This window comes from Camellia sinensis, chromosome 14 (assembly GCF_055761805.1).
Source record: "Camellia sinensis isolate YWXY chromosome 14, ASM5576180v1, whole genome shotgun sequence".
NCBI lineage: Eukaryota > Viridiplantae > Streptophyta > Magnoliopsida > Ericales > Theaceae > Camellia > Camellia sinensis.
Window position 1 is genome coordinate 70,926,035 of NC_138974.1, and position 24,780 is coordinate 70,950,814.

The window sequence follows — 24,780 nt, forward strand, 5'->3', positions numbered from 1 at the left end:
CACTAAACAAACAGTAATCAAAAAAACAAGAAAGTTAAGAAAACAGAGTGCTTGTGAATCGGATTTCAAAAATCAAAAGCTTTGTTTACCTTGGAATCGAAGCAAATATGGGGATCAGATAGACAATCGATTGTAATTTCGTGGGTGTTAGTAAATCCAAAGCATTATCTGAAGAGTAACAGACAAATTAAGTGAAAAGGATCTCTGAATTTTAGGGTGGTTTTAATCCAATTCTAACAGTCCTAAATATTTCAATCAAGGTCCAAGGTCAGCCCTTTGGTAGTACGTATCCGCTGCGGAGGTGGCCATATCCAAACAATAAGGAACCAATAGGAAGCCCCCATATTTAAAATTCCAGATCTGGTAAAGTTGAAAATCTCAACTTCACCATAGAATTGACCCATTGTTTGACTCGTTTTGACTTATTTTAATAATTTAAATTGTTGATATTATATAACTAATTGAGAAAATTATTTATATAAAAAATCAAGTCGTTTTAATGTCGATTGCCATATTATTAGATCATTTATATTTATACGATTGGTATATTTTTAAGAATAGATCATCAATTTGTTATAATATATATGTGATTTGATCATACAATTATTTACATCTGAGCAATTTATTTTTTATATGTATATTTTTCTCAACTTGTCATATGAGATGAACAATTTAAATCATTAATATTATGACATAGCAGTCTCACAATATATCAACTTTACCTATAAAATTGAGATCTTCAACAAATTTAAAAAATAGGCATCAAATCTCACCCACCACTATGATAAAGCATATAGCTAAAATGACTTAAATATCCTTAAAATTACAATCACTAAAACAAATTGAGATACATAGATATAAAACAGACACACTTAAAAAACTAGCAACCCAAACATGTTCTTAACTTCTACCAACCATGATCCTACACCACTCATGAAACAAAACATATACGATAAACTAAAAAAAAAAAAATCCCCATAATTAAAATTAAAAAAGTAAATTCTGAATCTGAGCTGATCTGAGAAAAGTGAAGAGAAAGAGAAAAGAAAGGAACAATTAAATTTGCCTACCTTTTCCTACACCAATCATGATCCTACACCACCATAAATTTTCAACCTTAGTAAATGAAAAATTAAAGAAAATTGCCTACCTTTTCCTGTCATTGTCTCGAACAAACTTCACACCTCCATTACACAAGTTGCATGAACCTATCAAAAATAAATGCCATCCAATCAAATTACTACTTTGATGCATAATGATTAATCTTTTATATCTTGCCTCCCCCAATCCATCATATTGCACATACTAAAACACAAAATGGACGGAGCAAAATTATCAAAGATGAAAAGTTAACAAATCAAACAACCCTAAAAACAGATTTATGCATATAATAGGCTCAACTTTATCAAACATAGAAGCATATTGATATTCCTCCATCCAAATGACAAAAAATAAAAAAGAAATAAACAATGAAAGGAAAGCAGTGAACATGCATGAAGATCAAGCATCAGCGCCCTCCCTTCTAGCAAAAGGATCGTGAGAAGGGCCATCATCCTGTCCGATGTGGCGTTGCACTAGCCGTTGCAGATCAGCCATAACCTTCTGTTCCCGCTTTGCCTTCTCCTTATAGTTAAACATTGCCAAAGCCCTCTTATCTTCCGCACTATAAACCTGGTTTTCTTTCCTGATACGAATAGCATTTATCATTTGATGCCTACTACCACTCATCACATACCCAAGGCTCTCAAATTTCTGAATCTCCTCAACTGAAAGACCGACTTCACCTCTCCGTGGGATACACTTTCCTTGTTGAACGTACTGAGCAATGGCATCACCTTCACGAGGCCTGAGTGCCCCAACATAGCTAATATGTCCTTCAGCCCCAATGGCATTGGTCACTCAACTCATCCGATTCACTATCACCGACTGATTTTGATTTCCTACTTCTACGCCTAGAACTCATGCTCTTCTTCTTCCTCCTCGACCGTGAATCATCCGAATTAGCATCTGAAACAAATTGAGACAGGGAGAGAGAGAGAGAGAGAGACACGTAAAAAGAGATTAGGGATTTTGAGATTGGGGATTTTGGTTCAAGAGATTGGGGATTTTGGATTTGGATTTGGATTTGGATTTGGGTTTGGGGGAAACCCGAGCGTGAATGGAAAAAGGAAGGGGGAAGAGATTAGGGATTTTTGGGTTTGGGGTGGGGGGAACCCGAGCAGGAATGGAAAGGGAGAGGAGGAGGAATGGAAATTTTTTTGGATTTTTTTTTTATTTTCATTACAAATGAATATTTAAATAATAAAACGACTTTTTTTTTCGCAACAGAGGATGTTGTTGCCAAAAAAAATTATTTTTTATTAAAATATTTTTTTTATAGTTAATGAATTTTTTTTTTTCGTTTAGTAAGGTTGAAAATTTATTTGTTTCATATTTATTATAATGAATAAAAAATTATTATTATTATTTTTATTTGATAGAAGTAGGGATAATATTTTCCATTAAAATAAAGTTAATTTTTTGTGGTCAATGAAAAATATTTTTTTGCGACCCTTTTTTTTTTTTGTTACTAAAAATCAAGAACTAATTAATTGTGGTAGAGGATAGGAAGTGGCAGTAGTGGTGAAGGTGGTGGATAAGAGGTGATAGTGGTGGTGGTAGTGATGGTAAATGAGATAAGTGGTGAAGTTGTGGTAGTGGTAGAGGAGATAGAGTAGCGGTGGTGGAGAAGAGGTAATGGTAGTAGTAGTGGTGGTAGTGGAGTGGTAGCGATGGTGGTAGTAATGATAGTTGTAGAGGTGGAGTGACAACAGTGGTAGTAGTGGAATGACATTTGCAGTAGTGGTGAATGTGGTAGAGAAGATGGGTGGTGAGAGAGAGATGAGTGAGAGACAGATAGAGAAGAGAGATAGAGAGAGAGAGACAGACAGACAGAGACAAAGTGATGAGCAAGAGCAAGACAAAATGGTCGCTAAAAGTGCATTTTCTTGTAGTGAAAAGCTCGGTAAATAGAGAAGAGATGAGGGAGAGAGTGAGCAATGTGAACACAATGGGGGAGAGAGACAAACAGACAGACAGACACATAAAGAGAGAGAGAGAGAGTGAGAGAGAAGAGTGAGAGACAGACAAACAGACACAGAGAGAGAGAGAGAAGAGTGATAAGTGAGAGAGAGACAAAGAGAGAAATAGATATATATATATATAGAGAGAGAGAGACGGGGAGACAAAGAGAGAAAGAAATAGAGAGAGACATATAGAAAAATAGAAAGAAACAAGAGATGAGCGAGAGATAGACAAAGAGAGAGAAAGAGAGCGAAACGAGATGATCGAGAGAAAGACATAGAAAAAGAGAGAGACGAAGATAAAAGAAAGATGAGCGAGAGAAACAGAGAGAGAGATAGAGAGATAAGAGACATAGAGAGAAGAGAGATGAGCGAGAGACAAAGAGAGAAAGAGAAAGAGACAGAGACAAAGACAAAAACAAAGACTGACAGACAGAGAAGAGTGATGAGTGAGAGAGAGAAGAGAGGTAATATTTTGTGGTAGAGGAGAGGAAGCGGCAGTAGTGGTGAAGGTGGTGGATAAGAGATGATGGTAGTGGTGGTGATGGCGAAGGAGATTAGTGGTGAAATTGTGGTAGTGGTAGAGTAGATGAAGTGGCAGGGATGAAAGAGAGGTAATGGTAGTAGTAGTAGTGGCAATAGTGGTAGTGGTGGTAGTGGAGTGGTAGCGATGGTAGTAGTAATGGTAGTCGTAGAGGTGAAATGGTGACCGTGGTAGTAGTGGTGGTAGTGAAATGGCGTTTGCAGTAGTGGTGAAGGTGGTAGAGAAGATGGGTGGTGAGAGAGAGAAATGAGTGAGAGACAGATAGAGGAGAGAGAGAGAGACATAGTGGTTAGCGAGAGAGAGACAAAGTGGTCGCTAAAAGTGCATTTTCTTGTAGTGGATCGATAAATCGAGAGGGAGCTCCATAAATAGAGAAAACGGAAGAGAGAAAGTGAGTAACACGAACACAGTGGGGGAGAGAGAGAGAAAGAGAGAGAGAGAAAAAAAAAGAGAAAGAGATAGAGAGTGAAAGACAGAAAAAGAGACAAAAAGAGAAGAGAGATGAGCACGAGAGACAGAGAGAGACATAAAGAGAAAAGAGATGAACGAGAGAGACAGAGAGAAGAGAGATGAGCGAGAGATGAGCGAGAGAGACGTGAGAGAGATAGAGAGAAGAGAGATGAGCGAAAGAGACAAAGAGAGAAAATAGATGAGAGAAGAGATAGATGAATGAGAGACACAGAGAGAGAGATAAATAGATAGACAGAGAAAGAGAGAAGAGTGATGAATGAGAGAGAGGAAGAAAAGAGAGAGAAGAAGATGAAAAAATGGGTGAAAAGATATAGACAAAGAGAGAAAGAGAGAGAAAAAAAAAAGAGAAAAGAGATAAACGAGAGAGAGACAGAAAGAGATGAACGAGAGAGAAAAAAACAAGAGAGAGAGAAGAGAGACAGAGAGAGAAGATAGATGAAAGAGATAGAGAGAAGAGAGATGGACGAGAGACACAGAGAAAAAGAGAGAGAAACAGACAGACAGACAGAGAAGAGTGATGAGTGAGAGAAAGAAATAGAAGAGAGACAGAGGCACAGAGAGAAAGAGAGAGACAGACAGACAGAGAAGAGTGATGAGTGAGTGAGAGAGAGAGAGAAAGAGAGAGAAGAGAGACAGAGACACATAGAGAAAAGGAGAGACGGACAGACAGAAAAGAGTGATGAGTAAGAGAGAGAAAGAGAAGAGAGACAGAGACAGAGAGATAAGAAGATGAAAAAATGAGTGAAAAGAGAAATGTTCAAAAGAGTAAGACGACGTCGTTTTTTTTTTAAATTTTTTTTTGTGATAGAAAAATACCGTTGCATTTATTTAAACCATTTTGTGACTATATATATATGAAGCCGTCTCAAAGCCACAATATATATATATATATTTTTTTTTTTTTTTTTTTTGCAACGGTACCTATTAAAGTCGCATTTTTTTTTTGCGGCTGCAGCTTGTACTGTCGCAAATACTCTTTTTTTTTTTTTGCGATAGCATTTTATACCGTCACAAATACTCTATTTTTTGCGACGGCAAGTTTTGCCGTCTCAAAAAGTCACATTTTTTGGCGACGGCAAGTTGTGCCGTTGCAACGGCAAATGTGCCGTCGCAAAAAGTTCCGTCTCTTAAGCCCAGTTTTCTTGTAGTCATAAATAAATTGAAACTTGCAACAAAGTTACGATCTGGGAGTGAGTTGTACTTTCTTGACTTAAGTATGGGGTTTAGAAGGTGGGAATGATGAAAATTACATCCAAATGTTTTGGTATGTGATAATGTTATGATCTAAACAAATTGAATTTTGGTTGTTATAAATTTCAAAGGGTTTTCAAGATATTTTTTAAGTGAAAATGATAGGTGAATGCATGAAAGAGGTATGGGAAACGAGTTATGGCTTGGGGGGGTTTTCATTTGAGATTTTTCATATGCACAACAGCTTAGAATGCCATACTGGGAGAGGGAGCTCTTTCTAGGTTTAGAAAGACAAGCATTGAACTTCTGATTTGTTAGAACTTAAGTGTCAGTGCAATTTATTCCAGTTGAAAACTACAGATGATGTGATAGTGAGTACAATTACCTTTAGATAAAACTTCATATTTTTTCAAGTAGGAAATTCCCAGTGAGAGTCACTAGTCAATGGTCCATCTTCAGTTCAAGTAACAACAACTGACTCGTAGATCATGTGACTTATTATGCAAGACAAATTACTATTCTTTTTCATGGTTAATTATTTACTAGAAATAGGGCTTACTAAGTGTTTTCAAGTACTAATAAATGTTTTAATGATCGTCTAACAAATTTTATCAGTCACTTTTTTGTCTATTTGTATAATCATGTTATTCAAATGGGTTCTAACAGAGTCTGCAGGAGTATGGCTTCAACTTAGAATTTTAGGTCGCATGTGAACAAAGCTTTTGCCCATTTTACTGCGATATTATATTGGGTTATTTAGATGAAATCATTTCATAGAACTTTATGGATGTCATATTTCCTCGTTAAATTGTGGTGTGAGATATATATATATATATATATTTCAAGTTAGCCAGCCACTCTTTGCATTTCTTGTCCTCGTATCATCTTAGGGGTGACAATGGGGAGGAGACAGGTTTTAGTGCCCCGCTCCCTCACATATTTAGTCAAGGTGAGTTAAATGGGGAGGTAAGGGCAAGGGTGGGGTGAGGACAGATTAATTTTACAACTTTAGGAATGGCGGTACTATTTAAAAGTGAGAGATGACATGGTATATTACGGATAAGGATTATTTATCAAAAAAAAAAAAAAAAGTGTTGGGAATTCATAGATGTAAGACGAGAAAAGAAGTGAAAATGAGTGTTAAGTGTAATATTTTGGTGTTTTAGTCTTACTATATGTATATTATATACATACAAAGAGATTTAACAAATCTGATCCCTGCATTTTGCTTTTTATGCCTGCTTATGTTGAGCTAAAAAAACTAATGAATGATGAAGAGAAGTTTTTCTCCAACTGACAATTTTTTGCTACTGTTGTTGATTATGCAATTTGAGGTGAAAATTTCAGAGAGAGACAGATAAAGAGAGTGATGGACTTTGGTTCAAGTCCCGCCTAAGGAGGTAGAGGCGTCTTAGGCAAGCACATACATAATATTAGTGACCCATGTACTCTGTGGCCAATTTTTTCTTATTTTTAAAGAATATTTTGCCCTTTTCCCAATACCCTGGTTCCTTAAATTTAGATTGCATTAGTTTGAGATAAGTTTGCATATTTTGTACTAATGTGAGAATTTTTCATAAAACTACACATTGCAGCATGGGTGTTACAATCCACTATACAGGGATATGTCAACGAGTTGAACACTATGAAATACCTAGTTGCATAAGTTTGTGTCATTCAACATTAGCATAGCACCATGTTGGATTCTGAGTGACTTTTTAGTGGTCTTCTTTATAGTAGATCATATCATATGTATATTTATTCACTGTGAGCGTTGCATGCATCCGATTGGGAAATTTATGCCATTTTCATCAGAACATTCTTAAATATTTGGACGACCATGAAAATCAAGTCATATCTTTAAAAAGATGATGAGTTGAAAATGAAAGCCATCATTAAACTTCTGACAACTATCCCCATAAGATTCACGTAGGAAAGCTATAGGAAACATGGATTATCTATACTTTACTCACAAACTGCCTAGCAAATTTGAGATTCTTATGCAAGTTACTCACGATGATCTTGTTTGCAACTTGAGTCCCAAGTACATTCAAGCTATTTGGACTTTTTTTTTTTTCTCTATTTTTTTTGTGTGTATGTGTGTGGTATTATTGTACTTATGCTTCTCCTTTGGTTTTTGACACATTACTTTGTTGAAAGAATGTTATCTATATTGATATGTTCACAGTGAAATATTTTCCATTTTGACTCCACTAATGTCCGTTTATGAAAACTTGTCCTTTAAAACTCTTTTTCGAATTGGTTGACACGCTAAATGGTCAAACAGCGTTGGATGTTAACAAAGCTTGACTCACACGACGAACTAGGCACAAATGACTTGTACGAAAAGACTTGACTCGAAACCGATTCTCGGTTTCGACCTCGGTTGATAAACTAAAATAGTTAAATGGTATCGGATGTCAACGAAACTTGACACACACGACGAACTAGGCACAAATAACTTGTACAAAAAGATGGGACTCGAAATCGATTTCCGGTTTTGAATCTAGAACTTAATGTCTGTTTGTGAAAACTTGTCCTTTAAAACTCTTTTTCAAACCCGGTTGACACATTAAAATGGTCAAACAATATCGGATGTCAACAAAACTTAACACATACGACTAACTAGGCACAAATGACTTGTACAAAAAGACAAGACTAGAAACTAATTCCCAGTTTTTAATCTACAGTCTAATGTCCGTTTGTGAAAACTTGTTATTTAGAAACTCTTTTTTTGAACCGATTCACTCACTAAATTGGTCAAACGACGTCAGATGTTAACAAAACTTGACACAAACGACTAACTATATGTTTCTGTATTTTAGCACCATTATTTGGCTAGATTTCTTTTTTTGTGTTTATTCGATTATTGTTAGATTATAGCGCAATGTATTCAATCACTACCTGATTTTAATAGTATTATTATCATTGTAGGATTTAATTAAAGTTTATTTGGATAATTCACGTATACCAATAGTCCAATTGGCGGAGAGATTTCTTATTAGTGATAATCCGTTGTGTGAAATTGATGGAGTTCCAATTAGTCCTAAATATTGCAAAGTCTTAGTCTTTAAAACGAAAAAGCCAAACGATAGTTTGGACACACCATCCCGAGGTCTAAAAATAGTTGGAAAAACTGTGAGAAGATACATTGTATGGCGCTCGATTCATATATATGTTACAATCTTATTTATTTATTGCAATAAATATCAAAAATTTTACATTTTCTGTAAGCTTGAAATTAATTATATTGTAAATTTTTTTTTTTTGTGTTTCTTTTTGCAAACGCAACCCTTTTGAGTACGTGATAACATCTTCGCATATCATCGATATTGGAGCTTATAATCTTTTTCTTTTTTTTTGAAAAAAATATCAAATGTTTTACATTTTTTTGTAAACTTGAAATTAATTATATTGTAAATGATTTTTTTTTTGTTTCTTTTGCAAATGCAACCCTTTTGAGTACGTGATGATATCTTCGCACATCGATATTAGAGCTTACAATCTTATTTATTTATTAAAATAAATATCTAATGTTTTACATATTTTGTAAGATTGAAATTAATTATATTGTAAATGATTTTTTTTTTTTTTTTGGTTTCTTTTTGTAGATGCAACCCTTTTGAGTATGTGATGATATCTTCGCACATCGATATTGGAGCTTACAATCTTATTTATTTATTGAAATAAATATCAAATGTTTTATATTTATTGTAAGATTGAAATTAATTATATTGTAAATGATTTTTTTTTTTTTTTTGGTTTCTTTTTGCAGATGCAATCCTTTTGAGTACATGATGATATTTTCGCATATCGATATTAGAGATTACAATCTTATTTATTTATTTATTTATTGAAATAAATATTAAATATTTACATTTTCTGCAAGCTTGAAATTAATTATCTTGTAAATGATTTTTTTTTTTTTTTTTTTTTTTGCAGATGCAACCTTTTTGAGTACGTGATGATATTTTCGCATATCGATATTAGAGTTTACTGTTGATATTAAAAATGAAGCTATAATATATATTTTTTTATTTGTATTGTCGATACTTTTGTTTTGTTTTAGATACTAAAATTTGAATTCATGAATTATCAAAAATTATTAGTATTGTTGGAGGATGTTTTATATATTTTTGTAAAGAATATTTGGTTGACACTATATTATTCGTATGATTTTGCGAATATGAATGTAGATATGGATGTGGATGTATTTTATTTTAAAAAATATTAATAATTTGCACAAGGAATAAATTAATAGAATATATATTTATTTTATGAAAATAAATTTACTGCGCCAATAATAATTCATCACTAATGTAATCATCATTTTCTTACATTTTATTAGCGACGGTTTAAGCTGTCATGAATATAGTTTTAATTTAATCCTATTTTTTAGCGACGTTCTAAACCGTCGCTAATAATACTTTTCGTGCATCAAACACCGTCTCTAAAAATAGTTTTCGTGACGGGGACCTAAAACGTCACTAAAAGTGAAGTTTTTTCTCCCTTTTTCATGTCAAATTACACTGTTGCAAGAACCTTTGATTTGTCGTCGCTAAAAGAAAGCGACGGTTTGTAACCATCGCAAATTCCTTTTGTCACACCCCCTTTCGCTACCTCCCATTTCCTGTCGCTACTCCGTCACAAAAAGTGTTTTTCGATGGCATGTACACCTTTTGCAATGTTTATGATTGTCGCAAAAGTTTCGATTTTTAATAGTGTTTGCAGAAAGAGAAGAGTGAGGGGTTATTTGTTGCTTTAATTAATGGAGTAGTCAAGGGATTTTTTAGTGTAAGATGTTACCGTAAGGAGTGCGATAGAGAGAAGACGGAGAAAAGGCGGGGAGAAAAAAGGCTCATGAAACATGATCAAGAGAAAATGAGTAGAGAGAAGAGAGCTGAACAACTAAATGATGAGGCAACCAGTGGTTGACTTTGGATCATCTTTTTAGTTACTTTTGCTATTACAAAATATATTAAAGTGATTTTATTTTTTTCTTTGACACACATCTTAACATTTTCATTATAATACCCTACACATTCATTAAACTAACAAATTTTATCACTTTTTTGTTATATAATAAAACACTAACACATAAGTGTAATATATTCTTTCAAAGATGCTCTTAGTTTATATGCTATTACTCTACATAACTAAAGCGGCAATTAGATATAATCGTTGCATGAGGAATGATTTTGTTGAAAAAGGGTTATGTCATAGTTTTTGCCGACTACGGAAGCAACCTCACTGCTACAGATCAAGGACTTTTCTCACTTGTTGCAATTGTTTGGTCGTCTTCTTAGACAAAAAGTTTTATGTGGACCCATAAAATACCTCTTTTTGCTCTATGATAATGATCTCATTGGTTGATTTCTTGTCTAGTCACACAAAAGTCATGCTTGGACCACACCAAAGGCTCCCTTCTCTCTCCCTCTCTCTCTCTCTCTCTCTCTCTCTCTCTCTCCTCTCTTTGCCGCCATACAACTACTTTCACACCAAACACCCTTCATCATTAATACTTGGATAATAGTTGTGCACCTTCCTATTTTTTTTATTGCAATGTGTCATATATAGGGGCCATTTGACAATAAGTTAAAAAAATTAAAAGTTAATTTTTAATTTATTTTGAGTCATATTATCTCTTATATAAAAAAGTTAAAAAATCAATTTTTAACTATCTTTCCAAAATACCATATAGTGTAATGAAGTGATAAATAAAGATCAAATATAGGGTCATCTTGTGGTACGCATCATATGTATTTTATTATTTATTTTTGTAATACAAATTATGAATTTTTATGATAAGAGTTACGACAATTTATACAAAAATAAGTAACAAGGTATATATGATACACATCATTGGAGGTGCACAAGGGTGTGCACCATAAAATTTTTCACAAGTATAATATGTTAATAATGTGGAAAATATTTAAAATAAGATGCGAAAACCACCATCGATTATAAAATAAGGGAAAATTACATTTTTATTTTTAAATTTGGTTCAAATGTCACTTTGATTTTTCATTTTAACCAATGTTTCAGTATTGTCTTTTCATCATCATTTGAAATTTAAATAAAAGTTGAAACATGAAAAACTAAAATAGAATTAGAATGAAAAGTAAAAAGTACAGCTTGTCCTACAAATTTTTTTTCTTCGATGTCCCTAAAATGTGATCACATGACTCTTATGTGAGCATTTTTCTCCAGAATTTTATTAATGAGTTAAAGTATAAGGAGTTAATTGTTAAAATTAAAAGATAGAATAAAATTCAGATGAAATTCTAAAAGTAATAAGTACATTTTACCCGTCAAAAAAAAATAGACATGCACACAGTTAAAAATTTTCAATCTCTGATAAATAAATAAAAAAATTAAAATATTGACTTTTTATTAAGGTCGAATGGCACAATAACATCAACAATGCTTGGAAGCCCGAATTTTCATAGCCCGAATGGCTCGAATGTCTCAAAACGATACCGTTTTAGGGGTAAAACAAATAATGTTTTGATATATTCAAACCATTCGAGTCACACAAATTCGAACTACCAAGCATTTTGCCAACAACATTTGAGAGGTCTGTTTAAGTGTGGAGTGGCTTTTTACTGTTCGAAGCTTATTATAGCTCATGGGATTCTTTTATTTTTGTTACTATTTCTCTTATTTATATATATATATATATATATTAAAAAAAAAAAAAAAAAAAAACTTGCATTTGCAGTCAAACAAAACACCAACAATCAAATACAAATGGTCAAGCCTACATTGAAAATGAAAGTATACTTTTTAGAGGGTCATTCGAATTAAGAGAATCCTATGAGAGCTTGATCACCTTTATGAACGATGTTTGTAGCATGTTTTAGTGACCGACATTTTGACTCTCTTCTTTGTGGCAAGAAATGCTTACGAGTTTTACTGTCTCAAAAAAAGTAAAAAATAAAAAATAAAAAATTTGGACTCTCCATTTGTTAATAGAACCCTGGTATGCAGCTACATTATCAATAGAGTGATGCAAGAGATTTTTAGAACATAATTTTTAAATTTATTTATACTATATGGTAAGAAATTAGATTTTAGCTGATTGATTTATAAACAAATCAATAATTGACATATAACAATCCAAATCATTACATTTTCTTCTTTTGATGAAGTTGTAGGTATTATACTATGACCTTGTGCTACAGTGATATGCTCTTCAATTTTAATAGTGGAAGTTCCGAGTTTGAACCTATGGGAGACATTAAGGTTGATCCACTTCTCTTTTCTCCTCAGATTATCATTACAACAAATTACACTTAAAAGTCATATTTTAGTCGCCAAAGCATTTTGCCAACTAAACTTTTTGGTCGCCAACTTTGTCGCTAGATGATTGTCGGGAAAGATATTGGCGACTGAAAAATATTTAGTCACCGAAAGTATTCAATGGGTGACTAATTTTTTAGTCGCCAAAAATTTTCAATTGGCAACAAAAAATTAGTTAGTCACTGAAAGTCTTCAATTGGCGACTAATTTTTTTGTCGCTAAAAATTCATAATAAATTTAATATTACATTTTCAACAACTAAAATTTTTTCTCGCCAAAAACTTAAACCATTTAGGGCGACCAAACTTTTAGTCACTAATTTTCTTTTTTTGTTATCTTATTTCTTTTAGCTACTAAATGGTTTAGTCGCCTAATTGTTTTGACTACTAAATATTTAGTCACCAAAATGTGTTTTTTCTTTCTTTTGTTTTTTTTTTTTATTTTTATTTTTGGGCTACTAAATCATTAGTTGCCTAAAGTATTTTTTTTATGGCTACTAAATATTTAGTCGTCAAAATATTTGTTTCCATTTAATTCTTTTTTTAGTTACTAACTATTTAATCATTGCAAATTTTATAATAACTACAATACATTAAAAAAAAAATTGGCCTTCATATAAGAATCCATTTTGAAAACACTACAAGAAAATACAGCTTTGGCGACCACTTTTGCCGACTAAATATATTTTGGTTGCCAAAAGTTGTGGAATTGGCGACCAAAAATTATGTTAGTCGGTAAAAGTACAATATTTAGCTACTAAATTTTTTTAGTCGGGGTATATTAATTTTTGGCGACTAAAAAAAATTTAGTCGCTAAAAATCTCACAATTGGGGATTAAAAAAAATTTAGTCGCTAAATTTTCCACAATTGGCAACTAAAAAAATATGTTAGTCGCCGTATAGATAGTTTTGGCGACTAAAATAATTTAGTCGCTGAATGAAAAAAAAATTATTTTTTATCTTTGGCGATCAAAAGTTTGGTCGGCAAAAATTTAATTTCAGCAACTAAAAAATACGTTAGTCGCGGTATAGATAGTTTTGGCGACTAAAATAATTTGGTCGCTAAATGAAAAATAAAAATTTATTTTTTATCTTTGGCGACCAAAAGTTTGGTCGGCAAAATTTTAATTTCAGCGACTAAAAAATATGTTGGTCGCTGTATAGATAGTTTTGGCGACTAAAATAATTTAGTCACTGAAAGAAAAATAAAAATTTATTTTTTATCTTTGGCGACCAAAATTTTGGTCGACAAAATTTTAATTTCAGCGACTAAAAAATATGTTGGTCGCGGTAAAGATAGTTTTGGCGACTAAAATAATTTAGTCGCTGAAAGAAAAATAAAAATTTAATTTTTATCTTTGGCGACCAAAAGTTTGGTCGGCAAAAATTTAATTTCAGCGACTAAAAAATATGTTAGTCGCGGTATAAATAGTTTTGGCGACTAAAATAATTTAGTCGCTGAATGAAAAATAAAAAGTTATTTTTTATCTTTGGCGACCAAAAGTTTGGTCGGCAAAATTTTAATTTCAGCGACTAAAAAATATGTTAGTCGCGGTATAGATAGTTTTGGCGCCTAAAATAATTTAGTCGCTTAATGAAAAATAAAAATTTATTTTTTATCTTTGGCGACCAAAAGTTTGGTCGGCAAAATTTTAATTTTAGGGACTAAAAAATATGTTAGTCGTGGTATAGGTAGTTTTGGCGACTAAAATAATTTAGTCGCTGAATGAAAAATAAAAAGTTATTTTTTATCTTTGGCGACCAAAAGTTTGGTCGGCAAAATTTTAATTTTAGCGACTAAAAAATATGTTAGTCGCGGTATAGGTAGTTTTGGCGACTAAAATAATTTAGTCGCTGAATGAAAAATAAAAAGTTATTTTTTATCTTTGGCGACCAAAAGTTTGGTCGGCAAAATTTTAATTTTAGCGACTACAAAATATTTTGGTCGCGGTATACATAGTTTTGGCGACTAAAATAATTTAGTAGCTGAATGAAAAATAAAAAATTATTTTTTGTCTTTGGCGACCGAAATTTTGGTCGGCAAAAATTTAATTTCAGCGATTAAAAAATATTTTGGTCGCTGTATATATAGTTTTGGCAACTAAAATAATTTAGTCGCTGAATGTAAAATAAAAATTTATTTTTTATCTTTCACCCATCACTCTTTCTCTCTCTTTCTGTCTTCTGTCTCTTTCTTTCTCTATGTGTCTCTGTCTTTGTCTCTCTTCTCTTTCTCTCTCTCTCTCTCTCTCACTCATCACTCTTCTCTATCTGTCTGTCTGTCTCTCACTCTCTTTCTCTCCGTGTCTCTGTTTTTTTTCTCTGTCTCTCTTCTCTTTCTCTCTCTTACTCATCACTCTTCTCTGTCTCTCTCTCTCTCTCTCTCTCTCTCTCTCTCTATGTCTCTCGCTCATCTCTCTTCTCTCTATTTCTCTTATCTCTCTTCTCTCTCTCTTCTCTTTATCTCTCTCCCTCTCTCGCTCATCTCTCCCTGTCTCTCTCTCATTTATCTCTTTTCGCTCTGTTTCTCTCTCTCTTTGTCTGTCTCTTTTCACCAATTTTTTCATTTTCCACTCTCTTTTGTCTTTCTCTCTCTTACTCATCACTCTTGTCTGTCTGTCTGTCTCTCTCTCTCTGTGTCTCTCACTTATCTATCTCTTCTCTCATCTCTTTTCTCTCTGTCTCTCTCGCTCACCTCTCTTCTCTCTATCTCTCTCGTTCATCTCTCTTCTCTCTATGTCTCTCTCATTCATCTCTCTTCTCTCTATCTCTCTCCTTGTCTCTCTCGTTCATCTCTCCTCTCTCTTTGTCTCTTTTTCTGTCTCTCACTCTCTATCTCTTTCTCTCTTTGTCTCTCTCTCTCTCTCTCTTTTTCTCTCTCGCATTCATCACTCTTCTCTATCTGTCTGTCTGTCTTTGTCTCTGTCTCTCGCTCATCTCTCTTCTCTCTATCTCTCTCATCTTTTTTCTTTCTCTATCCCTATCTTTCCTATTCATCTCTCTTCTCTCTATCTCTCTCTTTTTCTATGTTTTTCTCTCGATCATCTCTTTTCACTCTCTTTCTTTCTGTCTTTGTCTATCTCTCACTCATCTTTTGTTTCTCTCTATCTCTGTCTCTATCTCTTTCTCTCTATGTCCCCCTCTCTCTCTCTATCTCTTTCCCTTTCTGTCTCTTTCTCATTTATCACTCTTCTCTCTCTCTTTCTCTCTCTATGTCTGTCTAGCTGTCTCTCACTCTTTTATCTCTCTTTCTCTCTGTGTGTCTGTCCGCTTGTCTGTTTCTCTCCCCCATTGTGTTCACTTTTCTCACTCTCTCCCTCCCCTCTTCTATATTTACCGAGCTCTTCACTACAAGAAACTGCACTTTTAGTCTCTCTCGCTCATCACTCTGTCTCTCTCTCTATCTCTCTTCTCTATTTGTCTCTCACTCATCTCCTCTACCACATTCACTACTACTGCAAATGTCATTCCACTACCAGCATTATTACCATTGTTGCCACTCCACCTCTACGACTACTATTACTATCACCGTCGTTATCACTCCACTAACACTACCACCACTAGTACCACCACTACTACTATTATTACCTCTCCTCTACCGGCGCCACTCCATCTCTTCTACCACTACCACAACTTCACCACTAATCTCCTTTGCCACCACCATCACCTCTTATCCACCACCTTCACCACTACTACCGCTCTCTCTCCTCTACCACAAAAGTTTGGTCGGCAAAAATTTAATTTCAGCAACTAAAAAATATGTTAGTCGCGGTATAGATAGTTTTGGCGACTAAATTAATGAAAAATAAAAATTCACTTTTTATCTTTGCACGACCAAAATTTTGGTCTGCAAAAATTTAATTTCAGCGACTAAAAAATATTTTAGTCGCGGTATAGATAGTTTTGGCAACTAAAATAATTTTCTAGAGCATGTTCAACTCTCCCTAAAAACAATTTGAGGTATAAATATCCCTCTCTTTCTATCTATCTCTCTCACTCATCTCTCATCTCTCTATCTCTTCTCTCTCTGTCTCTCTCGCTCATCTCTCTTCTCTCTATCTGTCTCTCTCGTTCATCTCTCTTCTCTCTTTGTCTCTCACTCTCTATCTCTTTCTCTCTTTCTCTCTCTCTTCTCTTTCTCTCTTTCACTCATCACTCTTCTCTGTCTGTCTGTTTGCCTATCTGTCTTTGTCTCTTTCTCTATTTGTCTCTTGCTCATCTCTCTTCGCTTTATCTCTCTTTATCTCTCTTCTTTCTCTATCTCTCTCGCTCATCTATCTTTTCTCTATCTTTGTTTCTGTCTCTCTCGCTTATCTTTCTTCTCTCTCTGTCTCTCTCTTTTTCTATGTCTTTCTCTCGATCATCTCTTTTTGCTCTCTTGCTCTCTTACTCTTTCTCTCTGTCTATCTCTCGCTCATCTCTTGTTTTTCTCTCTTTTTCTGTCTGTCTGTCTCTCTATCTCTCTCTCTCTCTCTATATATATATATATATATATCTTTCTCTCTCTCACTCATCACTCTTCTCTCTTTCTTTTTCTCTCCGTGTCTGTCTTTCTCTCTCCCCGATTGTGTTCACCTTGCTCACTCTCTCCATCTCCTTTTCTCTATTTACCGAGCTCTCCACTACAAGAAAATGCACTTTTAGCGACCATTTTTTCTCTCTTTCTTTCTCTCTCACTCATCACTCTGTCTCTTTCTCTACCTCTCTTCTCTATCTGTCTCTCACTCATTTCTTTCTTACCACCCATCTCCGCTACCATCTTCACCACTACTGCAAATGTCATTCCACTACCACCATTATTACCACTGTTGCCACTCCATCTCTACGACTATCATTACTACCACCATCGCTACCACTACTACCACCACCACTGCTACCACCACCACCACTATTACTACCACCGCTACTATTACCTTTCCTCCACCACCGCCACACCATCTTCTCTACCATTATCACAACTTCACCACTAATCTCCTTCGCCGCCACCACCACCTCACCTCTTATCCACCACCTTCACCACTACTGCCGCTCCCTCTCCTCTACCACAAAAATTAGCTCTTGATTTTTAGTAGCAAAAAAAAAATGGGCCACAAAAAAAATTATTCATCGAACATAAAAAATTAACTTTATTTTAACGAAAAATATTTTTCATTAAAATATTACCTCTATTTCTATCAAATAAAAAAAATTCATTCAAATAAAAATAAAACTAATTTCCTCTATTTCTATCAAATAAAAAAAAAATTCATTCAAATAAAAATAAAACTAATTCCTCTCCCTCCCGGGTTCACTTACTCACCGGACGGCCCGCCAAACTTATTTCCCCCCTTTTTTCCCTCTGCCTTTTCTTTTCCCCCCCTTAATTTCACAACACTGTTTCAAAACAGTGTGCAAACCTTATTCTGAGAGAGAGAAGATAGAGGGTTTGAAGAGAGACTGGGGTTGAAGGGGAAGGGTTTCAGTCAGCGGCGACACCGGTTCAGCAGCGACGAGACTAGTTCGGCGAGACTGGTTCGGCGGCGAGACGGTACGATTCTTTTGACTCTTCTTTCCACTCTCTCACTCCAGTCGGTTCCTCTATCGACTGGGTTGAATTGGTTCCTCTATATCTCTATGTGACTGTGTATCCTTGGAACAACAATGATGTAGTTTTATAATCCGAACAGATCTTAAACCCTATGGCCATTCGGTTCATCTCCACTATGGCCAAAGACAAACCCATCTTCCCTGCGCTCTCATTCTTTTATTCTTTTATTTTTATTTTTTTGAACAGCCTTGCACTCTCATTCATGGCTCTCTAACTCAATGCAAATGATCTCAGATCCAAAACACTTAAATCCTCTTCTAATCAGTCAAATTGAAGAGCCGACTGGCCATAGGGTTTCAATTTATGAATAATCAAGCTTTGTGGGCTATATTTGGAAGAAACTTTCAATTGATTTTCACTTAGTACTGGAAGAAATTTGGAAGATACTTTCAATTGATTTGTTTGATGTGAAATGCAATGGGGTTAGGAGAATTTGTTCATTCATTAGGCATTTTTGTTCATATTTGGAAGATACTTTCAATTGAATTTGTTCATTCAATTGATTTGTTTGATGTGAAATGCAATGGAAGATACTATATCCTTCATTACAAGAATTTGGACTTTGTTTCCCAAGTTTACAAGAAAGATCTTATAGTTGCACAAGGAGTTATTTCTGCACCTGTCATCCATAAAGAAAAGAGAAAGATAAATATTGTGCTTACATTGTTTGAAGTCCCCCCCAACCCGGTATATGTGGCACAAATCATTATGTGGAGTGATTGTAGCATGCTACGAGAAACCAAGGTTCTGCTTGGATTAATGCATTTCAAATGGAAGGATTTCAAATTAAATTTTATAAAAATATGGGAGTGTTGATTATTATATATAGATTGACAAAAGGGGAAGATGGAGTAAAGTAAGAAAACAAAAATTTAATTGTAAATTACCCAATAAGAAAATAACAGAAAAGAGAGAGAAGAGAAAAATAGTTAGGTTTCGAGTCACTATACCTTGGGCCAATGGTTTTCATCATATGATCTGTTAGAAAATTCTCATTCATGGGCAACTTTTAATTAAGTAGGATGTTCCAAGAGCTGGAGTAAAAGAAAATATATTTAAGTGGAGCACATTGAATCTGAGGGTAATGTCGGTTCCCTCATTAGCTTTGTATAGGCTGGGAACTTGAAGGGAAAAATAACCAGGTACAGTTGAAAATATAAATGCTGAATTTTTTTTCCTTATTGTGATAAATGTATCAACTTGTGTCTTATATTTAGCCTATCACTTTGATTGCCTAATCATTTTAATGTTTTTGATAAAAATTTGTGTTATCCCTTTGGTTGGTTGTAGGTCAACCGCATTCTTCAAGATGTTCAATTTAAAGACCAGAAGTGGTTTAAGCAGTTTGTTTCCCAAAGCAAGGCTAGAACGGAGGTATATGTCTTGTAGTCTTTGAACAAATTGTCATCAAAAGTGAACTTTATTAATTATTAATTAATCTATTCCATGAGTTGTTTTATTTTCAGGAGCGATTAAGAGGCAGTGGTGATGATATTGTAGTCGCAAGGATGGGTGCAAAGTTAAATGTTGCAAGGTGGATTTCTAAACAAATGGGTGGCGTTAGGTTAGCTATCTGGACTGTTATCTATTGATTTAAATTGCTTGTTTTCACAATACAGTCGTGCAACCACCTTAAGTCTCAAGTCTGCAGTTAAATTCTGTTTTGGTTTTTGTTGTTTTTAGATTAGTTTAATTGTTTTGGTTATTATGCTAAACCCCACTATGCATTTCAATGCATTGTAGTGCTTAGTTTTGGAAAACTCTTGTATCTGTAATTGAAGAGTGACTGAAAGAAAAGTTATGTCATCCTTCATTCTTAATAAGATTAAGTTTTTAATGCTTTACCTTATTCTTTCTGTTGAGAATGTAGAAAAATATGTTTTGGAATTCGAAGGTGTTCACAGTCTGACACCTTGTATCTATTTCGGCACTTGTATCTGTATCCACAAATTATAGGCTAACAGTTCTTTTTTTCAGGATTCAAGTCATCTGTTTTACTGTGGCAAAACTTCATTTGTTTATAATTTTTATGACCTTGCTATAGTTGGTTTTCAGGTTCAAGCCGTCGCATGGTATCATCATGTGCCACAAGTTGTACTTAGTGGATCCTTTGATCATACAGTAGTGATGGTAATGGAAATGTTTTATCGGGTCTGTTTATTAATTATGAACTTCAAAATTATTGTTTTCCTGCATTTTGCTTCTTTTTTTCACTTTTTTTTTTGTGCGCGCTCGTGCATTCACTTTGCTAAGTTGCCTTGCCTCAACATTATTTTGATTAAATTTATGTTTATGTGATTGCAGAAGGATGGAAGGATACCTTCTCATACAGGATTTAAGTGGTCAGTTTCAGCAGATGTTGAAACTGTAGCATGGGATCCACACACTGAGCATTCATTTGTGGTCTGTGTTTACACTGTATCTATCTTGAGCTATTTTCATTTTTTGTTTTCCAAGTATGCAAAGCACAAGGGATTTCATTTTGAATTGGGAAGACATCGAGAGTGGCAATACACAAATTATGTCTATAGATACCAGTAACCATAAAAATACTGGAAATTTATTTACTTTTTCGTTTGATAGAACCTAAAGGTGCATCTTTAGCTCGATCTTCTTGCACTACAAAATATTATGTGGGTCGGTTGAATGAGTTATTGATAAATTAACTTTTTGATTGTGAAAAGGGGACAAGTGCTTAGTTAATGTTCATTTTCACTCATTTGATTAGGTAGCCACTAACTGGTCATTTTTGTGTTGTAAACTGTAAGATGTGTCCATATTATTGTTTCTTGCATTGTTTTGGTGGCATTTCGAGTTGCTTTTTAGGTTATTTCTAGGTGGAGAAGTGGGATGTCATGGCATATAGGTCAATATTAAGCTGTGTTGGGCCAAGCCATGCCATAAGCAATACCTATTTTGGAATCTTGTTCTTTGAGCTAGAATTTTTTGTTGGTTACCCTGCCAATTTTAATAAATATAAATGTCTGCAAAGTAGGTAGTAATTTTTGGCATAGAAGAAGCTTTTGTGCGACTTGATTTAATGTTGGTTGGTGTTTCAAGTACTTGGTTTATTCTTTTCATTTTTTAATGTTGTTATGTGCTTTCTTATGGGAGTCACTGAGTAGACTTTCACTTTGAGTTATCCTATATTGAGGCAAATGTTGCCAAATTTCCTAGGTCAGTGTATTTGAATTTAATGTTTATTCCTAGATATACTCTACACTACACATTTGATTGAGTGGTGGTCCTAACGATTTGGAAAAAGCATGTTGATTGTTAGCTGACATGTTAATTTGCACTTTCTTTGTTTGTTTGGGCCTATAAACGAAAGACTGGCTGGATGATGGGTCTGCTGCTGTTATTTTTATTGTGTATCATTAGTGGTGGTAATAAGCTTTCTGAATACAAAATAGTAACATCAATTAATGCTCCTGCTTGACTTTTGTTCTACTGTTTGCAGTGTTGGACCAATGGTAGGATAGAGTATGAGATGGATATGGTTGAGTCTGCAGTTAAATCACTCAGGTCATTGATGCCTGCAAAGTAAAGGCATGAAAGGTAGAGCTTTGAATGATACTGTTTTGTTACCTTTTTTTTCTGTTTTTTTTTTCTTCTTTTATTTTTTTTTTAAAACCATTTTTTTATAAGTTATTTTGTTAAAGCATCTAAGTTTTTTTTTTAATTTTTATTTTTTTTTCATTCCTCATTCAAAATATTTCAATCATTATTTTATGAAATGCCTATGGTTATGCATATTGCGTTGGGTATGATTATTATACTGCTTCTAGTTGTATACAACAGTTGTTTTCCATGGATTGTTATGACAAGCATTTAATGTTGTAATTATGGAAATGAATCTTTCATGCAAGAGATTTATACTTTTTGGACGGTTTTAAATTTTCTCCTAGAAAATCTTTCTCGATTTTTATGCATTGGCAGCAGCTGGTATGCATAATACATACAAGTATTCATCAGTTTGGGTTGTTCTATGTGAAGAACTAATTGGATAAACTAAATAGTGTTGATTTGTACTCTATCTGTTTATCAACTATTGGTTATGATGGTGCAAACTTGTTTTATTTATTCATGTTTTTTTAAATAGAGATTTTAATATTTGTTTCATTTCTAATTACGTGTTCGATAGACAATAAATGATTAATCATGCAAAGTGGAATGCAGAATTATTGTTGTTCTTGTTTTTGGTCTTTGCTTTTTTCTAAAGAGGGATGGCGTAACAAGAATTAAATGGCGATTTGTGATTTAAGGGCTTATTTTGCCTTTGCCTTTTCTAGGCGTTTTGTCTCATTGTAGAGGACTTCTTGTTCTCTTGTTGTATCTTTGTTTTATATTAATAATTCTCTTTTGTATTTCTGATAATAGATGCTATGTCAGTGCTGTATATGTTCTGTATCTTCATTTTGTTTAAAATATAAATAGCAGAGTTAGTTCAGGTTTTCTGAAATTCAAATACTGCATCATGTGATTCAGGGAGAATGGGTAGGAATTAGGATCCCAAGTAGAACTCAATATTTAAAATTTCTAGCTGGTTAAGAATATTGTTCTGAAATCTTTTTTAGAATATCGTAATAATAGTGGCAAAATGTTATTCTTTTTTCAGGCGAGCTGCTTTTGCACTCTGCTAAACCGATGTAGTTGCAGAGACTGTCAAAAACCATGAACTTGAGATTTCCACTCTTGCCGCTTTATCATCTCTGAAGGTATGTACACATTATCTGTTGTTTTGCGGGGTTGGTGTGATGTTTTCATATGGTATGCTAAGATAAAAAAGGAGTCCAACTTCTCGAGTTTGGTTTGCTTAGAGCAAAGCTTGGTAGTATTCATGGGTCACGCTTGAGTCTAAAATTCATGGTTATTAAATGTTTGAACAAACCTCAATCATCTCCATACTCAGATTGATCTAGCTCGCAAGTACTGGTAATTTTGTAAAAATTGTAATTTAATAGATCCATTTTTGTTGGTAATGTGTAATTTCAAAAAATTTCACTTGATTTTTTATTTTTTTATGCTTACTTGCTAAAGTTTCAGAAGATCTGATCCTGCTGTGAAATGCCTGGTTCATTTTCTACTTTTGTTACATTATAATAGCTAAGTTTTGAAAGCTGTCTTGTACCTGAAAAGCGAAGTCTCAACTGAAGTACAAATGAAAATACTGTAACCATTGTACTTCTGAGTGTTGCCTATATACTCTAGTAAACTATAGCATCTTTTAAAGAAAGCAAATCAGGCTGAGCCATCTCAGAATCTCAATTTTTTGTTTTCCAATTTTTTGCCATATGGTTAAATGTTTTTTATGAATTCTAACTTTTCTTATTTTATTTGTAGGTGACTTCCAAAAACGATCAAGCACAAGGCTGATGCTTCAAAACCATATATATTCCTTCCTGCTTTAGAATTTTTTTTGGATTCCTTCATTGATTTTCCTTTTAATTTTTGTTCAATTACTTATTGGTTTTCAATGGATGGATGTTTAAAACTTGTCTCAATTAATGTTTTGAATGGAATGATTGTAAAGTTTGAGATTGAGCAGGAAAATGTGATGAATTTTAATGTTATATTTAGGTTGGGTTGAATGAATTTTGTTTAATATTGGATTGAATGTTTATAAACAAAAATTGATTGTTCAAAAAAAAAATAAATAAAGGAAGAGATTTGGCGACTAACTAATTAGTCGTTGATTGTTTAATGTCTTTTGGCGACAAAATATTTGGTTGAGAAAAGTTTTGGCAACTAAATAATTGGTTGCCAAATTCTACACTTTTTCGACTAAAATAATTGGTCGGCAATTCCTTACCTTTTGGCGACGAAAATAGTTGGTTGTTGATTTTTTGCTTTTGGTGACAAACATATTTGGTGGGGAAAATATTATTTTTCGCGACCAAAGTGTTTTAGCGACTACATGAATTAGTTGCGGTAATGATATATTTAGCGACCAAAAATTTAGTCGGCAAATCTAATTTTTTTCCTGACTAACAAAAGTTTTGGTCGCCAATTACCTTTGCTGACCCTCAATTGGCGACCAAAGTGGCGACCAAAAAAATTAGTTGCGAATGACTTTTGCCGACTAAAAATAGATTTTTGCCGACAAAATATTTAGTCGGCAAAAGTGTAATTTCTTGAATATTAATATTGCCGACCAATCTTTTTGGTCGTGGAATGTATTGCCGACCAAATTTTTTGGTCGCAGAATGTGACAATTGGCGACCAAATTAGTTGGTCGTGGAAATGGGCGACAATTGCTGACCAAACTATTTGGTCGTTGAATGTGCGAATTGGCGACTTACATGTTTGGTCGGGAAAATATGACTTTTCGCGACTAAAGTGTTTTAGCTACTAAATGGATTAGTCGCAGTAATTATATATTTAGCGACAAAAATTTAGTCAGCAAATATAACTTTTTCGCGACTAAAAATTTTTTTAGTCGCTAATTACTTTCCGCGACCCTCAATTGGCGACCAAAGTGGCGACCAAAAAAATTAGTCACGGATAACTTTTACCGACTAAAAATGGACTTTTGCCGACCAAATTTTTAGTCGGCAAAAGTGTGAATTCTTGTAGTGAAAGTTTCTTGAATTATGATTATCTACAGAACATATACTTATGTCC

At 33.9% G+C, this 24,780-nt stretch overlaps 1 protein-coding gene across 1 annotated transcript; it reads right to left on the minus strand.

The window, feature by feature from the left end:
* Nucleotides 1–1,500: 1,500 nt before the first annotated feature.
* On the minus strand, nt 1,501–17,519 carry LOC145807070 (uncharacterized). Its single transcript, XM_082904991.1, has 2 exons — nt 17,483–17,519; nt 1,501–1,874 (listed from the first exon to the last, which is right to left on the minus strand). The coding sequence occupies exons 1-2, from the start codon at nt 17,517–17,519 to the stop codon at nt 1,501–1,503; spliced, it is 411 nt and encodes a 136-aa protein (XP_082761117.1).
* Nucleotides 17,520–24,780: the final 7,261 nt, after the last annotated feature.

Coding starts and splice junctions, on each gene's coding strand:
- LOC145807070 (XM_082904991.1), bottom strand. CDS start 17,519: ATGGTAGAGAAGATGGTGTGGCGGTGGTGGAGGAAAG. Junction 1,875..17,482: donor GTGGCGGTGGTGGAGGAAAG/GTAATAGTAGCG, acceptor TTGGGGCTGAAG/GACATATTAGCTATGTTGGG.